The sequence below is a fragment of the Artemia franciscana genome, chromosome 4 (genome assembly GCF_032884065.1).
Source record: "Artemia franciscana chromosome 4, ASM3288406v1, whole genome shotgun sequence".
In the NCBI taxonomy this organism is placed as follows: domain Eukaryota; kingdom Metazoa; phylum Arthropoda; class Branchiopoda; order Anostraca; family Artemiidae; genus Artemia; species Artemia franciscana.
Window position 1 is genome coordinate 62,134,909 of NC_088866.1, and position 19,253 is coordinate 62,154,161.

At 36.0% G+C, this 19,253-nt stretch overlaps 1 protein-coding gene across 1 annotated transcript in view; it reads right to left on the reverse strand.

The window, feature by feature from the left end:
- The window catches only part of LOC136026696 (tubulin gamma-1 chain-like), a 60,070-nt gene extending 41,151 nt beyond the window's left edge, over positions 1-18,919 (reverse strand). The window contains exons 1-3 of the mRNA XM_065703446.1: positions 18,828-18,919; positions 5,050-5,136; positions 2,128-2,240 (exon numbers count right to left, since the gene is read on the reverse strand). Of these exons, the coding sequence (XP_065559518.1) occupies positions 2,128-2,240; positions 5,050-5,098 (162 nt within the window). The 5' untranslated portion in view covers positions 5,099-5,136; positions 18,828-18,919. The remainder of the gene's footprint in view (positions 1-2,127; positions 2,241-5,049; positions 5,137-18,827) is intronic.
- Positions 18,920-19,253: the final 334 nt, after the last annotated feature.

Here is a 19,253-nt window from a genome sequence, read left to right on the forward strand (position 1 = left end):
CCTAATAGCCTAATTTTAAGTATTGTCTCAAAACTTATAAAACAGTTTTATTCAAAGAAACCGCAAGTTTTTTGGCATTTTTGAAATACCGTTTCTTGCATGCGTCCACGCGCTTAACAAACATATTGATCACATAGGGCGGGATCAATCAGTTCCCATTAAGCTTATATGCCTTTGCAAGATTTTGGTATGTTATTTTAGTATAGTTCTGATAACATGACAGGTTGGATCCAGGGAGAGAAAGGTTAGAGAGTTAGACCCGAGTTTGCGCCTCCCCCTCCCCGATTTTTTTCTAAACTGTATAACATAACAAAATGCATCTAATAAAATTTTTGATGCACTTGTTAATGTCCTTTCGTATCCCCCCTAAAACATAGACCCTCCCCCTGCCGAACAAACATCCTGGCTAAGGCCTTGAATAAAGTATAATGTATAAACAAGAGGTTTTGTTACCATTCGATACCTCAGATTCAGCTTCATCCATCTGATAAATCATATTTTTTAGGTTTCCTGCAACTTTTTTTGAATAATCGACCATAGGAGAATAATATGCAGAAACACGTAACTTTTTTTATTTTTTAGCAATTTAAGATTATCTTTAAAGAAAACAAAATATTATGTGACTGACTAGATGAATGGACAGATCTAGAAGTAATGGTACTCGAGAAGCAGGTTATTGGTGAAAGCACCCTTGAAATTGTCCTTCAATGATCATGTGTTTATCCCAGCGTAAGATTACTCTTATTTGTATTATTATTTTTTCCAGTTCTTCTTTATTAAGTTTGTCTGTATTTATTAGAATCTATTCGTTTGTTACTTTTATTTATTTATTACTCCATCAGTGTTGTATTTTTTTTCATTTATGATGGGCAATACACATAAGTGCATTCAGGATGTAAAACTAAAAGCAAGCATAAATTGCTGAAAAGAAGATATGAAACCTATAAAAAGAACAGGTAATATAAGTCACTATAATTGCTGATTCGACCTTGAAGTTACAAAAATTGGAAATCTTTTGAAACTGTAAAAAAAATATATATAATAGTAATAAAAAAAAGCGAAGTTGGTTTACAGCCAGTGGAAAAGAAAAAAACAAAGCGAAAAGACAAAACAGATATATCAGCAGGGACCTATGCCAAGCATTCCACGAAACAAAAGAGAAAAAAAGACAACAAAGAGCAAACTAACATTTCAAGTGAACATTAGCACAGCAGAAGGGTGTTTGTTCTGCTTTGGTGGCCTACGTTTATTTCAAAAGGTTTTTTTTCTTTTAGCACTGAGGACAACTTGGCAATGTCCTTCCCTAAGTATCGACTTTTGTTTTTTCACTCTTTTTCCACTAGCTGAAAATCACATTCGTTTTCTAGTTGTTTTATTTTATTATATTTTCTTTTTTTGTCAGATGTCATCCATCCTTCCTGTAATTTGCATCTGAACTATTCAATATATAATCAAGACATTCTTAGAACATAGTTTTGGACCTATGAAAAATGCAAATTATGCTATGCAAATTCCAAAAAAAATGTGTAGACTGGAAATGCGACGTCATGACTGATCCTTGTAATCCATAATCTGAGACTAAAGAGCCTCCTAAAGAGACTAAAGTACTAGTTGTGAGCGTTTTCGAACTAAGTGTGATTCCTTTCTGATGCGAACGGGTAGTTCTGAATCCAAGAGGCCTGGTACCCTCCCGGAATCTCTAATATATATATATATATTCTTCCAGAATCGATTTGAGCATAGTTAAGGCTTGACTAATCTTCTTGTCTTGTTGACTATACAAGATCTGAGAAAAAGAAAATACAATGCATAGTTATGGTATTAGTCGATTTCAGAGTTAGATCAACAACATTTATTAGGGTGCTAAAACACACACAGACAAAAATATATTTTTAGGTAAAAATCTTATGAATTTACAGTGTAGCGGGAGGAGGGAGTCTCCAGAACGATCCAACGGAACCCCCTACCCCTCCTGCTCCTAATTTTTTTCAGATATAGCTACTTTTATACTATTTAGATTAGACTTTCCTAATATTTCTTCTCGTAGCATCACAACACATATTCACAAAAACTTGTTCTATCATCAATACAAATAGCATAAATAAGACAAAAAAAACCGTGTAAAACCTGATAGAAGAAGACATCTTTTCTATCAACTCCGTCAGTGGCAAAATCTTCAAGAATTCCTTCTGGACTAATTCCATGTTCAAGACATAGTTTCTTCCAAAATTCAAATCCAACTGAAAGATATAAAACATCATAGGCTTTATACAAATTTGCAAAGAGTAGAGAAAAAGAGAGGAAGAGAAAGCACGCCACCTTATAGTTTCCGAAATTTTATCGACCGGAAATTACCAGCAAAATATGGGGACTGCACCAGATGTCTGACATCCAGCTATCCAGAGATAATTAAAAAGAATTGTTTGTAAATTAAAGCAGTATGAAAATTTGGAATTCCAAGTTATTATATTATATTTCCATTTATTTGTAAGTTGAAACAGTAAGCATTACCTGAAGAATTTTATAAATTAAAAATCTGTAGAGGTGGGTTATGTAGATTCCAGGTAAGATCACCTGGTAAGATTTACCTTTTTTTTGCTTTACATGTGAAGAAAATGCGTTTTTTTTTTTTAATTAAACCAACTGGTGCTAATAAATAGCACCAGTTGGTAATTATTATTAAATAGTACTCGTTTTAATTACAACAAAACCAAAGGCAACACTACAACCATCCAAGCAAAAAAAAAAAGAACCGAAGTTCTTGCTCTTACAGACATGGTATTTAAAAAATTTTGAACTAAAAAGTTACTTATGTCTTCGATGAAAAAAAGGTAAAAGATAGAGTTGTAGTTTGCAGTTTGCTAAAGTGGAGTACAAACTGTAATAAAACGAGTAGGTAAGTAAACAAAATCAACACAAAAATGAGTGCAAACACTGTAAAACAAATAAAATAATCAATTAGCCTACTTCAGGATGAAATAATTAAAAAAAAGTACTCAGAAATAAAATTCGAAGTTGTCATGCCTAGAGCTTCATTAAGTCAATATATTCGTTAGAACCAAGGGAAAGATAGCATAAACCCCTTGATACTAGTTTTCAGGCAAAAAAATCAGTTCAAATAATTTCTGAAAAAAAAAAAAAATCAAATTTCCTTAGTTATTCAGCCGAAAATGGAGATGTAAACTCCCATTTGTGAGCTCCTGATTTCGTTTTTGTAACCTGCGCTATGGTAGTATAGGTTATCTTTCGGGAACCTTTTGTAGAATTCAGTTCAATTCCAGTAGGATTTAAACCATTCGCAGTTATGTAGTTTAGTTCAACATCAGTTGAAACTCCCCGATATGTCTTCTTTATGTTAAGCTCGTGCCAGAAACCATGAAGATTAAAAGGAATTTCAGAAGACAGACAATTCCGCTAGTATATGATCCCACTAATAGCATACAGCTACCTATAAATACAGAAAAGCTGATGTACAATATCACGATCCAGAACTTGAAGAATGTAGGAAATTGCTAACCCCATTCAAATGTTTTTTTGAAATCAAAAGGAATGAAAGGACACATTTTTTTGTCCATATAACCTTGCACAGCTTCAAAACAGGAATTCCAAATGTTAGTTGTCTTTGTTGACCAAACAAATCAAACCAAACTTTGATCGTCTACCTGGTCCTGCTGACATAGTTAATAATTATGATATAATTATAATAGTCATAGTTATAATAGTAAAGCAAGTAAGAGATGAGATTCCTGGCCACTAGGAAAACAAATCTTTTGACTCACTTTCAGGTGAGTCAAACCTATTCTTTACGGTCTTTTCGCATAGGGGTCCCTTTTACCAGGGGAATTGCGGGAAGTATTTTTTGGTCCTTGTCTGGCAAAACCATTTTTTTTTTTAAATCCATGAAACTTCCAAATGCATACCACAAATCGTTCAAAATTTTTTTTTCTTATGGTCCTTTTCAGGCAAACAATATTTTTTTTGTCAAGGCTACAAGTTTAATATATAAAAAAAGAAACCATTTTAGGGGGGAGGAATCTAACCTTTTTTGTACATTAGGGTTTGGTTCAGGAACTAACAGATCTAAGATTCAAACTGGTTAAAAAAGAGGATGGCTGTTTTGGGGCTTGTATTTGGTTTGATCTTTCCGTTTGTTCTTCTTTTATTTTTTTTGTTTCTATTTTATATTGTTGTTTTAAATTCGTTCTTTCTCGACACTCAAGGACACCTTGCTAGATACAGGCAAAATATAAGTAAGATTATTCTTGTTTTTCTTTCTACTGCTCACAGACGTGTTTTTTTTTCAAAATTATTTTCTTTATGTGGCCAAGGTATTTCAGCTTTGAATCTTTTATTCACAAACTAAGGCCCTTACCACCAGGCCTGCATGGGTTACGTCATGCCTAGACATATATTTATTGGACTTTTTGACTACTCTGAGAAAAATGGTTATTCGGGAGTGTTGATCTAATGTTGTGGCGATTTTGAGGAGTCACAGGAGAAAAGTGCGGCTCAGGAAGGTGACTGACTACCTACCATTTTTATATTTTGACCCCTTAAATAGGGTATGTGAACTTTAAACTTGCAAACGAGCAAGCCCCTCTAAAGTTTCTACAGTCCAGTGAATCGGTTGAAAAACAGAAATACATATTGGTTATACAAAAGCTTTTTACTAAATTGACTGAATAGACATTTTTTGCCAAAAAAGGGAAAAAAAAAACTGAAAATTTGTGCATGAAAATAGATGTCCAAGTGAGCATATCGGCACACGCTGGCTATACAGAATCCCTCCCCCTGACTTTGTTCCAATGTCCCATATTCAAGAAAAAGTACAGCCAAGATACACACTCTTCAAGTTTTAACCCTTCCCCATCCAGAATACGACGTGCACATACCTATACAAGCAATAATTATAATGAAAGCTTTGACCTGATGGTATTTTTTTTAGTATTATTACTATTATTATTATTCACGCATGAAATGAAGCGGTTTCAGACGCAGTTATTATTACATTGTAAAGTTGCACAGAAAATATAAAACAAACTAACTTACTCTGATTGCCACACTGACCAAGCTGCAATGTTATCATCTCAGATGGCATTTTGAAAAAATTCAGGTAACTTAAAGCGAATATGGCAACTGAAATGGGAACAAAAGGACTAACATTTAAAAACCATGTGAAAGAAAATAGGTCAAAATGGGAGCTTAAAGAGGCAGGGTAAGAGAAAATGCTAATAAGGAATGTGAAACAAATAAGATCCATGAAAAAAAGAATGCAATAGCAGGGAAATTAAAATATGACATAAAGTGATAACACAAAAAAGTCGATCAATAAAAACTATAAGCTGCAGAAAAGAAAAAACAGAAAAACACAGGAAAAGGAAACAGTAATGGTTCTAGACTAGTACAATTTTGTAAGTATAACAACCTTGGTTTAGCTAATACAGAATTTGGTCACAAAATGGCCCACAAGTTAGCATGGTATCCACAAGATGATAAGACATCTAACTTGATTATGCTATTGGAAACCGAAGACTGGCAGGATCGACACACGATACTAGGGTATATAGGGGTGCTGTTATTGATGTTAAAAGTAAAGATCGCCATCTAGTAATGTCTAGGGTTAATTTAAAGCCGAAATTTAGGAAGAGTAACTACCATTTGGGAAGTTATGACGTTGGCAGACTCCAGAATGAGGACTTGAGAGAAACTTCCCAGGAACAGTTGAATATTAAACCGGAGATTTTAAAATTTGACAATGTAGAAAATGGATGGAATAATTTTAGGAAAATAGTTCGTGAAGTCACTGACGGTGTTTTAGGCAAGAGAGTTAGAAATGCAGCTAGTAGTAAAAATGCTTTATGTTTAATAGACAGGAGAAGGGGTTTATTATTTGACTCAAATTATTTGAGTGGCAAATCATATGAAAATAAGAGGTATGTAAAGAAAGTGCAGAAAGCATTAAAACGTGAATTGAGGAGGTGTCAAGTGGAAGTCATGGACAAAATTGCCAAAAATCTGGACAATGTAGCCAAACGGCTTAATAGTAAAATTTTGGACTGGCATGTTCATAAACTGAGAGGGAACAGACGATCTGAACTTGTTCCAGTTAAAAATAGGGATGGGGCCCCAATTAGTGAGGAAGAAAGAGTTAAAGAGAGGTGGGCAGAACATTTTGAAAATACAATAAACCTTGTCAGAGTTACAGGAAAAGATATAAACAAGAGATAAGAGCTCATAAGGCACTTGTGACGACGCCAGAAGAGCCAAGAGCCCATATGGTACGAGCTCTAACAAAATTCTAAGAATCAATAGATTGATTTAAAAGGAAAATCAGAGGCTTAATGCCGGTCCGGATTTAAAATAAGAGCTCTGAGTCACGATGTCCTTCTAACTATCAAAATTCATTAAGATCCAATCACCCACTCGTAAGTTATAAATACCTCATTTTTTCTAATTTTTCCTCTCCCTTCAGCCCCTCCAGATGGTCGAATAAGGGAAAACGACTTTATCAAGTCAATTTGTGCAGTTCCCTGACACGCCTACCAATTTTCATCGTCCTAGCACGTCCAGAAGTACCTAACTCGCCAAGCACTGAACCCTACCCCCTAACACCCCCAAAGAGAGCGAATCCAGTACGGTCACGTCAATCACGTATCTACGACATTTGCTTATTCTATACGCCAAGCTACATCCCGATTCCTTCTCTCTAAGCGTTTTCCAAAATTTCCGATTTCCCCCTCCAACTCCCCCCAATGTCAACAGATCTGGTCAGGAATTTAACTAAGAGTTCTGATACATGAGTTCCTTCTAAATATCGAATATCATTAAGATCCGGTCACCGTTCTTAAGTTAAAAATACCTCAATTTTTCTAATTTTTCCAAATTAACACCCCCCAGGTCCTCCAAAGAGAACGGATCCGTTCTAATTATGTCAATCATGTATCTAAAGCTTGTGCTTATTCTTCCCATCAAGTTCCATCCCGATCTCTTCACTATAAGCGTTTTCCAAGATTTCCGTTTCCCCCCTCCAACTCCCTGTCCCCGGATCCAATTCGAGTCGAAAATGGAGCATCTGAGACGCAAGATCCTTCTATATATCAAGTTTTATTAAGATCCGATGACCTATTCTTAAGATAAATATAGCCTACCCCAATTTTCACGTTTTGCAAGAATTACGGTTTCCCCTCCAACTCCCCCCAATGTCACAGGATCTGGTCGGAATCCAAAATAAGAGCTCTAAAGCGCAAAATCCTTCTAAATATCAATTTTCATTAAGATCTGATCACCCGTTCGTAAGTTACAAATACCTCATTTTTTCTAATTTTTTCGAATTACCCTCCCTCCTCTTAACACCACCAAAGAGAGCAGATCCGGTCTGGTTATGTCAGTCACGTATCTTGGACTTGTTTTTATTCTTCCCACCCAGTTTCATCCTGATCTCTCCGCTTTAAGTATTTTTTGTAAGATTTCCGGTCCCCCCCCAAATGCCTCCCCCAACGACGCTGGATCCGGTTGGGATTTAAAATAAGAGATCTGAGTTACGAGGTCCTTCTAAATATGAAGTTTCATGAAGATCCGATTACTCCTTCGTAAGTTAAAAATACCTCATTTTTTTTTCTAATTTTTCATAATTATCCCCCCCAACTCCCCCGAAGAGCGGATTCGTTCCGATTATATCAATCACGTATCTAGGACTTGTGATTATTTTTCCCACCAAGTTTCATCCCGATCCCTCCACTCTAAGAGTTTTCCAAGATTTTAGGTTCCCCCCTCAATTCCCCCCACTGTCACCAGATCCAGTCGGGATTTAAAATAAGAGCTCTGAGACACGATATCCTTTTAAACTTCAAATTTCAATAAGATCCCATCACCCGTTCGTAAGTTAAAAATACTTCATTTTTTCTATTTTTTTCCGAATTAACCCCCCCCCCCCAGATGGTCAAATCAGGAAAATTTATTTCTAATTTAATCTGGTCCGGTCCCTGATACGCCTGCCAACTTTCATCGTCCTAGCTTACCTGGAAGTGCCTAAAGTAGCAAAACCAGGACAGACCGACAGACAGAATTTGCGATCGCTATATGTCACTTGGTTAATACCAAGTGCCATAAAAAATAAGGAAAAAGTTTGTGGCACTTTGGATGTGAAGGAAGATTTGTTTTGTGAGGAATAATTTGTGACAGTACAAAAAGGATTAAAAACCAATAAGGCTCCAGGTGTTGTTAGCGTAGTAAATGAGTCTCTTAGAATAAGGTCTTTCTTAAAATTAAATAAAAAAACAAGTTTTTTAACTGAAAGTAAGGAGCGACATTAAAACTTAAAACGAACAGAAATTAGTCTGTATATGAAAGGAGTTGTCCCTTCCTCAACACCCCGCTCTTTACGCTAAAGTTTGATTATTTCTCTCAACTTTACTTTTTAAAACAGTAAAAAAAAATAGCATAAAGAGCGTGGCGTTGAGGAAATATACATAACTTATGAATTAACTTACGTAACGAACTTCAATATTCGTATGTAATATCGTATAATTAGGTATATAAGGGGGTTCACCCCTTGTCAATACCTCGATCTTTACACTAAAGCTTAAATTTCGTCCCAAGTCCCAACATTACTATTTGTAAACACTGCTCAAAGTTTGTAACTTGCAGCCCCACCCATGGCGACTTTAGGGGAGTAAGTCGTCCCAAAAGACATAGTTATTAGGTTTTTGACTATGCTGAATAAAATGGATATCTCAGAATTTTGATCCGGTGACTTGGGGAAAAAATGAGCGTGGGGGGGGCCTAGGTGCCCTCCAATTTTTTGGTCACTTAAAAAGGGCACTAGAAATTTTAATTTATTTTAGAATGAGTCCTCTTGCGACATTCTAGGACCACTGGGTCGATACGATCATCCCTGGAAAAAAGATTCCATTACTTTTAGAGGGTGTTTTCCCCCTATTTTCTAAAATAAGACAAATTTTCTCAGGCTTGTAACTTTTGATGGGTAAAACTAAAATTGATGAAACTTATATATTTCAAATCAGCATTAAATGCAATTCTTCTGATGTAACTATTGGTATCAAAATTCCGTTTTTTAGAGTTTCAGTTAATATTGAGCCGGGTCGCTCCTTACTACAGTTCGTTACCACAAACTGTTTGTTAATGTATGTTAATGGATGTGGCGACCAACTTTCGGTCTTACATTAATAACTGAGAAATGCATCAAACACCTTTAGTCCTCAACTTTGAAGATTATGAGCAAGCGTTTGATTCAGAATATAGAAGAGCTTTAGCGAAAGTCCTATCCTTGCAGGGTATAACAGTTAACACATTAAAGTGATATGTACGAGAATAATATTGCTTTGGTTAAGGTAGGAAATGAGGTTGGTAGTTGGTTTCCTGTTAAACCAGGAGTAAAGTACAGTTACGTCCTATCCACATTTATATGAATTATTTTAATGAACTTTGTCCTAAGGAGCATGGCAAAGGCAATGGGAGAACTTTGAATCAAATGGGGAAGTAAAGCTCTCCTAGCCTTAGATGACATAAGCATTCTACAAGAAAATGTTAGCAAATTGAATGAGTTTTAGAGGTTTTGCGAGTTCAGGGTGCAAAAATAGATTTAAAAATCAAGGTCAAGATGACTACGTTGCTAAGGCTAAGAATAAGCGAAGGCGAAGAGGCAGTATTGGCTAACGAGAAGATCAATCAAGAGAAAAACTTCACTCACCTTGGGAGCGTTATTAATAAAGACAGTGGGTGCAGTAAAGATGTTAAAAAGTAGAATAGCCAAGACCCAGGGTGTTTTGTCACAGTTGAAAATAGTTTCTGAAGAATAGGAAGGAAAGTCTGTGAACCAACAAAAGGATATTGTAAGGTCCAGCGATGACAGTGGTAAATTACGATTCTGAAGCGTGTGCGCTCCAAAAAACGGAAGGGGAGTTGCTAAATGTTTAATGGTTTAATTATAGATGAGCTATAATGAGAAAAAGGATGAGATGGCTAGAACATGTTGTGCAGATGAAGGATGACAGACTGCCAAAGATTGTCCTTGTCAGCCAACTGTCTAAGGCTGAACAAAAAGCTGGTTGTCCCCGTATGGGGTGGGAGGATGTCGTAAGGAAAAATTTAAGGGAAATGGTAACTTCTTAAGAGGATGTAAAGAGGAAGGCTTTGAACAGATTGGGATGAATGACGAGCGTGCGTAGCTGTGTTGGCCTCAGGCAGCTTGGTGCTGCAGTGAGTTGTTATTAGTAGTAGTAGTGTAATATCAGGCAAAAGGTTTCAGATTTTCGCGCTCTTACTTGCTCATCCCCTTTATAACACTAAATAATCACAATCTTAGAGAACTATTGGGTATAACTGTAGTTTGAGTACTTTCTACTCTCTTAGAAAGCTATTGATTTAGGTGAATAAAAATTTCTGGGACAAATTTACAGTCGAAAGGATGGTCAAGAAAGATGTTTTAAAGAAAACCCCTTCCCTCTCCCAGGCACTGACTTTTCATAGACTTGGAAAGTTCTTGCCCTAGGTAAACCACTGCTTTTTCACTTTAATGCAAACTAAAGAAATGGGAATGAAAAAATACTTATATACCTCTTAGTATTGTAGCCTCTAATATCCACTTTAATGGTCAATTTCAACTTCAATAGTTTTGACAAATTAAAACACTATTTAACTAACATTAAATTGCACTTGCTATTGGGCCAAGATGTCAGAGAACTTTCATGAATGGATTTACAGTCCAAAGTAAGGCCAAGGAAGGTGTTTTAAAGTAACCTCCTCCCCTTACCAGGGAACTAATTTTTCATGAATTAATTTTTTTTTACCCTAGGTAAATCACTGCTTTTTGTATATTAGTGTAAACCACAGAAAAGAGATGGAAAAAAAAATACTTGCATACCTCTCAATCCTATAGCCTTTAATTTTCACTAAAATAGCACAATTCTCAACTTCAACATTTTTGACAAATCAAAGCAAGGTTTAATTTACATTATATTCAACTTTCTAGCAAGGTAAGGTGCCAGAGGACTTTAATGAATGGATATACAATCCAAACTAAGGTCAAGGATGATGATTTAAGGTAACCTCCTCCCCTTTCTAGGGCACAGACTTCATAAACTTGGAAAGTTCTTGTGGTAGCTAAATCACTTATTTTTGAACATTAAAATTTAATCAAACACGTTTAGCAGGCCAAGAAATGCAATGGTTAGATTAGCATGAATATTGTAGCCAAATATATTGCTAATTATTCTAAATGCTCTGATAGCCAATAGCAGATCTTAATCACTGACACACCTGTTCAACTTGAGCTTTAATCTTAGAGAATGCTGCCCAATCCTGGGCTTTGGGTTGAAGTTAGAACCAAATGCCCATATCACAAAATCATGGACAAATTCAATCTAGGACAAGCATTGTGATGTAGAATAATATTGTTGATAATGATCTTACATATAACCAGATATAAAAGAATTCCAAAAATTATATAACCTTCATATTTTCAATAGCCCTAAACTTCCCCTCCCACCAGCAATATAGAATTTGCTGTTGAGGTATTATTTTGGTGCTTGATCACTTTTAAAGAAACATTCTAAAAACTACACTAAAATATTTCTAAAATACTTAGGCTACTTTGATCATTCTTAAAGGCTGCTTTGCTTCACCCTATTCCCTACCCCCTATTGGACAAATATATAGCCCAAATAATATATACTCTTTTTATTTACAAAAGCTTGACTCTTATCTTCATATTAATTTCACAGCAAATGCTAAAAAAGCAACAGAAAGAAAAGTTACATAATTGAGAGTTTAGGCTACATATTTAACCACTAGGGAGGGGGTAAAGTGAATGAAAGCAACCTTTAAGAATGGTACAAGAAGTATTTTAGAATGTTTCAAAGCAGTGTTTAGAATTTTATAGTTTTAAAAGTGTTCATATGCTAGACTGATACCATTGTTAAATTAAAAGAAGAAAAGAGTGTGCACAACAGAAAGTATTAAGAGAATATATAATTTGGGCTAAAAATTTTGGTACCAGGGGATACTAGTAGCTCCACAGAAGAAACATGTTAAGTAGTACCATTAGATTTCTTATTTTGAGCTCTTAAATAACATCATATTTGCATTTCTGACGATGCACTCTTCAATGGTCACAGGCACAAACATACGGAATAATATATTTCCCTATTAGTTTGTATCTCTTGATGCTTTATATTTCCTTGCAAGGTGGGACTAGCTGTATTCTTGACCTGGGAAAAGCATTAAGCATATATATATATATATATATATATATATATATATATATATATATATATATATATATATACATTTGGAAAAAGGATCAAATAAGGAATCTAAGGGCACTAATTTGGTTTATTAACATGTTTCCTTCTTTCAAGCTACTAATATTCCCAGTTACCTATATTTAACCATTAAGCGGGGGGGGGGGTGAGTAGGAGTAAGGCAAAGAAAATTAACATTTAGGAGCAAAATAAGTAAATATTTTAGCATATTTTAAATTACATGCTTGTGAAATTGTACATACTGTGGAAGATACAGGTAAAGAGTAGTAACTAGCAGTTACCTTGTAAATAACTACTAGAAGTAGCAATTCTACTCTCCATAAACAAACATAATAAAAGTCTGGACACTACTTCAAAATGTGTAAGTATTCTAGAATACTTACTTATGCCATTCCTAAATAAAATTAGCTTCACTTCACAACCCAACTCTCCCCCCTCCATAATGAACAAATATAACCTATAGCCAGAATTATATATACTCATTGCAGTTTCAATAGTGCGACTGTTTTTTTTTTCTTCCCTACTGCTTGTTTACTGTTTTCTGTCAAGTTAACGATAATAATAATAGTTGTGTCATTGAAAAAAATGATGAGTACATATAATTTGGGCTGTATATTTGTACAAAATGGGGGGGAGGGACATAAAGTGTAGCAAACTGAATTCAGGAATGTTTTAAGTAAGTATTTAAAATGTTTTAGTGGTTTTTATGGAGTGGAAGTGCTAAACTAATACAAGGTAAAGTCTTAGCTGAGGGATCAGTCCATTTTTATGAAAGTTTCCATGTTATAAAAGATACATGTAAAATTCTAGCTGAGGGGCAGTTCTGTTAAATGGTACAGTTCTTCCATTGCCAATCAAAACAGGGTCATCAGAGGTAACAGGCACTTGTTACAGAGCTTAGGAACAGAACAACTGCTGGTGAACAAAACCTTGCAATCCATGACTTCTGAATTGTGTAAAAAGAAAAAGGAAAGTTGAGCAAAAGTTCCTCCTTCAATACAGATGTAGAGCTCTAAGCTATGGACTGTGTAAATAGCGTAAATGTGAATGTTACTAGAAACATTGATGTTACCTTGATTTAAAAGACTCACATTCATGATAAGTGACAGCTGACAAGAAAGCAAAACATGCTCTGGAAGTCACTCCACTGTTAACTTGAAAATACCAGATACCATTCCAGTTCATATGGATCAGAAGAAGGCTCAAGTGGGCTAAGCAACAGGACTTACAACCGGAGTAAGCAACATCAAAAGGAACTATGAACCTGGATCTCAAAAGCACCCTTCCCAGATCTCAAATGGACCCTCTCATGATCTCAAAGAGGGGTACCCATACAAATCAGTACTCAAAGACAGGAGTAGATGTAGTGCCTTCATAGCCTGTATCTCTACCTGATTGTTGAATTAAAACAAATACAAAATATAAAACAGGGTAAAGACCAGTCTCTCAACTACCTTTCTTTTGCTTCTATTTCTAGTGTTTCTTCTGCATTACCTTGAATATCTACTCTTTTTTCTTTGTCATTTCACAGTGCAGTATCCAGCAATGTTCCTACTTCTTTGGTTCCCACTTATACTAGTCCTTTATCCTCTTTGATTCCTACCTCTCAAAGAATGAAGTTCCTTAGTTCCAATGTTGATAGCCTCCCTAATAAACTTTCAGAACTTTCCTTTTGTACATTAATGGCAGAGGTGAATGTTACAGCAATTACAGAAGTTGTATCTAAAAACACCTTATCAGCCTTATTGCCTGATGAAATCCAAATCAATGGTTACCAACTCTTTTCTAACCTGAATTCCCCACTTTGTCACATAGGAGTGTGTTTATATGTAAGAGATGAACTTAAGGGTAGTCTCATTCATTTTAATTCTCTTATTACTGATGGAATTGAGCCGGCTTGGATAAGAATACACAATTGAACATTCTCAATTGTAGTTGGTGTTGTTTATAGAAGCATCAATGCCCCATGAGTTTTGGACTCTGAATCTAATTTGGCTGCTATGTTTTCACATGTGACTTCCAATTTTGCCAGTTATGATCTTGTGCTTCTGAGGGACTTCAACCTTCCCAAAATCCAATGGATTGATGGACCTGGTTTTAGCACATGAGATTCTCCTTTTTTGTCTGTCCTCTCTGATAATTTCACAACCGACTCATTTCAGGGAAGGACAAGTCTCCAATACTCTTGATCTGATTATTCTCAGTAATCCTAACCTTCTTATTAAGAATGAAATAACCAAACCCATTGGTAATAGGGACCATGTTGTAATTATTTCAGAGTTATGTTTGCCTAATAAACAACCCTCTTCCAAGCAGCAAAAATATGTCAATTACAAAATAGTCTCTGAAAGACTTGTCAATGTCAATTGGGAGCAGCTTATCACCAATAATATTGAGGAGAGTTGGTAAATGTGAAAAATATAATTTTACATGCTGAAAAGTCATGCATAAGAACTTTTTGTGCTAAACAGGCCAAAAGTCTACCTTTTTTTAGCAAAAGAAACAAGTAAGCTAATTAATAGAAAACATTGAGCATGGGATCATAACAGGAAAAATAAAACCTCAGAAAATTATCAACTCTTCATAACTAGACAACCAACCATGTCAAGCAGTTGAAGAGAAAGTTGGCTAAGGATGTTAGGGATAGTCCTAAATTTCTAGTGTTGTGTCTCTAGAAAATGTTGCAGCAGATGCACTGTCCCTGATATCCTGTACAATAGTCAACCAGTTGCTGATCCTGAGCTGAAAGTTGAAATTTTCAATGAACAATTTGCATCTGTTCTTTCCTCCTCTTTCCTTACTGTTAAGGAAGCAAAGACAAACAGCCTCAACCTCTTTCCTTACTGTTCAAGTTATCATCAAATCTTTCCAGACTGCCTATGGATTAGAAAACAGCCCATATCATTCCTATATTTAAGAAAGGTAGAAAGGATCTTGCTGAAAACTATCAACCTGTCAGCAGAACATCAGCAGTTGTTAAGGTTCTTGAAAGAATAATCAATTCTGCAGTTATTAGACATCTTGAAGCAATAATCTCTTGCACAGCTCACAGCAAGACTTTTGTTCTTGAAGATCTGTTGATACCAATCTCCTTGAAGCATATGATCAAATTCTCCTTGAATCAAAGCATATTTTAAGTGGAGCTCTTCAGGTTATCAGCAGTAAACTAATGCTCTAAGCTGATGACCTGAAGCTCATTGGACCAGCCTTGTCCTGTGAAGATCTTACCCTTCTATAACATAATCTTGGACTGCTTGATCAATAGACTGAGGCTTGGCTTCTTAAATTTAATGTTGTCAAGTGCCATATCATTCACCTTGGCAAAATAATTCTTATTGTCTCTCAGGTCACACATTATCCTCTGTAAATACTGAGCAAGATCTTGGAATCAGTATTGATGATGAATTACAATTGAGCACTCATGCCTGGAATTCTGCTACTAATTCAACCACAGGGCTGATTAAGTATCCCCTAAAGTAACAGTCTTCTGTATAAGGGACTTGTGCATCCTAGGCTTGGAGTTGGAATGCGTCTGGCCTCCCCTTATTCTAAAAAAGACATAAAAGTGTTGGAAGATGTGTAGAGACATGCCACCAAAGTGATATCTGGCATGCAGGAACTTTCCTATCCTGCAACATTAGCACAGCTGAAACTACCAACTCTTGTTTACAAGGAAAATGGAGGTGATGCCATTTTATCCTATAAGTTAATGAGGGCTAATACACTCCCAGCATTTTCTCCCACTATTGGTTCTAACTCAAGAGCTAGAAGTCATTAATTGAAGCTTGTTAAGCAGCCTATCCTATCCAGAGCCCATGCTCAATTTGTTTCTTTGAGAATCATAAACACTTGAAATATACTCTACAAAAAAACTGTTACTGCTGAATTTGTGGCCATCTTTAAACAAAGACAGGATGCTGAGTGGTCCTCTTGAGTGTAAACTCAACTGGGAAGCCATGGATCAGCACAGTGCACCTGGTCACTAAAGAATCTTGAATTCCACTGAAATTGTCAACTTTGGAGCTCTACAAGGATCAATCCTTAGATTGCTCCAAGCTGCAACTTATGGTAATTTAAGAACATAAAATACTTACCCATTTTAGGAGAGAATGATCATTTAATCCTAAGAGTTCATTTGTCTTTTTATAAGACAGGAAATAATAACATAAATGAACACTTATGCAGATTATAGGGCAACCAGAAAAGAGCCAGAAGGCATAGTCTGGCCCCCTCTACTTCAAGGGCATGTCTTTCTAAGGTTCTTAAAGGCTAAGATTAGATTTTGAAAATGTCTCAACTCCCTTTTTTTTAAGAAAGATACAAACCTAATTGAATGAGTTCAGGGGTATGCTATGACATATAGCTGGCCTAAAAGACCTTCTATAATAACAAGAGACTAGAATGCTTGCAGCTGCCAATATTCATCTTTAGATGCTGCTGTGGAGACATAATGCTGATCTACACATATAATGCACAACTAAATATCTCTCTGTTTAACATACATTCAAGCTAGCCTTATGTAAGAGGCCACTCACATAAGTTGCCAAAGTTCAATACACAAATGCAGCAACATTTCTTCTCCAAGTGTTATCAATGATTAGAATGATCTCCAAGTCAAAACAGTGACTTCACTTACTATTGTGTCCTTCATGTCCAGACTTGAAAAAAATGAAACAACAAATCATAGAAATACAACCAGGACTCCCTGTCCTAGGCCTACTCAACCATCTACTGATGTTAACCTTGCCTAGTGAAGATAAAGGTTCTTCCAGTGCAACATGTGTTTGCTATAATTGATCTGCATATTATAAAGTAAAAATTGTTTCTTAACATGTTTCCTTACATCCAGCAAGGGCCCTAGGCTTATACCCTTTTTTTACTAGGGTAAATTGGCTGATGAAATAATATGATATAAAATCAGTCTTAGCTGGTAAAACAAAAAGCTATTACCTTACCTTAGTTACCTTAATCCATCTGAGAGCTTTAAGGTCTTCCAGACCTGTAGTGCTCTTGAGTTGATGACTGCCAGTTGAACCTCCACTGTTTCTTCTCCCACTCTTTGATCAAGTTGGTTTTCAAAGGACTGGATGGAGGGAGCACTGACAGTTGAATCTTTCAGTTTATTCCAATGATTTATTACTCTTCTCAAAAAGAATGTTTGGCAAGTTTTAGATTGGGAGCTTGACTTTGGTAGCTTCTTGGAGTGTCCTCTTGTATTGTGCTGGCTGGTACTGAGATTGCTGCCAAATATTACTGACTTTTCATTCTGTAGCTTGTAAGTAAGCATTATATCACTGTGCAAGCATTGGTAAACCAGAGTGGGTAGTTTGAGGCACTTGAGGCAGTCCTCATATGAGGTTGATGCTAGACTTTTTATGCATTTTGTTGCTCATCTCTGTATGTTTTTGATGAGGCTCATATCTTGTTGATAAGAAGGAACAGCAAGACACATGCCAAAATCAAGATGAGGTCTGACAAGAGCCTTGTATAATTTTATAAATATAGATGCCTGTCTGCTGTTGATAGTTTGTTTTAGTAGTCCAAGACTGGAGCTTGCATGGGAAACAACATGCTGGACATGGCTGTGAAATTTAAGTTTATCATCAATAATGATGCCTAGATCCCTTTCTTCTATTCTGTTCTTTAGTTGCTCTCATACTTTGGTGGTGGGGTTGTAGATTGTGTAGTTTGCCATTGGGTTATTGGGTCCAAGGTGTAATACACAGCACTTTCCTGCATTAAATTGGAGAAGCTAGTCATGGGTCCAAACTTGTAACTCATCTATGTTGTGCTGGATACTCTGAGGGCATGCAATACCAAAGAGTTTGGCCTCATCAACAAACAGGTGCATGCCATTGTCTATATGGTTAAATATATCATTGATGTAAATCAGAAAGAGAGTTGGACCCAGTACAGTTCCCTGTGGTACTCCACTCATTACTTCAGCCTTGTCAGAGTATATTGGTTTGCCATCTGTAGCAAATAAGCAAACTTTCTGTTTGCGCTTTGTAAGGAAACTCATTTCTATTATTATACTAACAATGTCACCCAACTCAGTTGGTAAAAATGATGGGCTCTTCTAAAGCAAACAGACTAATAAAATTCAATTTTAGGGCCTACCATGAGATTATTTATTTAAAGGTCCTTTGAAACGAAATTGGCAAGTCATTACCCTGAAAATGCGCCCTAACCTCTTCCCTCCAAATGAATCTATAAATGACCCTATTAATGTAGGGCTAGGCCTATTGTTCTTTTATTTCTAGATGTGTCATGCACTACATAACTCCTAATTAGACTTCTGTGCCCTTTTCCTATTTCTAATACCCAGAAAATGGCATAGCCTACATGAGAGGTTTATAATACCCATTTAAGTTTTGACAAAACATTTTACCCTAGCCTACTTTAAGCTTGGATTTTCTATCTCTTTTTCATAGGCTCTAGTTTTTATAATAAGACTCCTGGAATGATTCATTAAAAAAAATTTACTCTCCTATTTTCGCAAAATTTACTGCCTATTGTGAATTAGCGTTTATAAAACTCTTCTACCTTTATAATTTGTAGTTATTCACAGACTACTGCTCTAGGAAAGTCACGTTAGAATTTGAATTTAAACTGAAATTGTACCAACGCCATCTTTTAAGCCAGCGTTCCAAAGTTTTGCAAGATACGCCATATTTAAAGTTCCTTTATTTTGTGTTTGTTCATTTTGAACTTTTAGAGCATATAGCCAAACCTGGGCCTCCCTTACGCCACTGAGAGCATCCCTAAATTGAGGACATGGGAATGTCCTATAGATATATTGGATACATACATCGAAGGCGATGCGGAACCAAGGGGAAACTTAGTCCCTGAGGGCTCATAATAGAAACTTGGGCATCCTCACTCTGGGTCATAAATACTAATGGAGGAAAAAGAAGGTCCCTCTGATGAACACATAGTAGGGCCCACTGATGTGTAGACAGCTCGAAAACC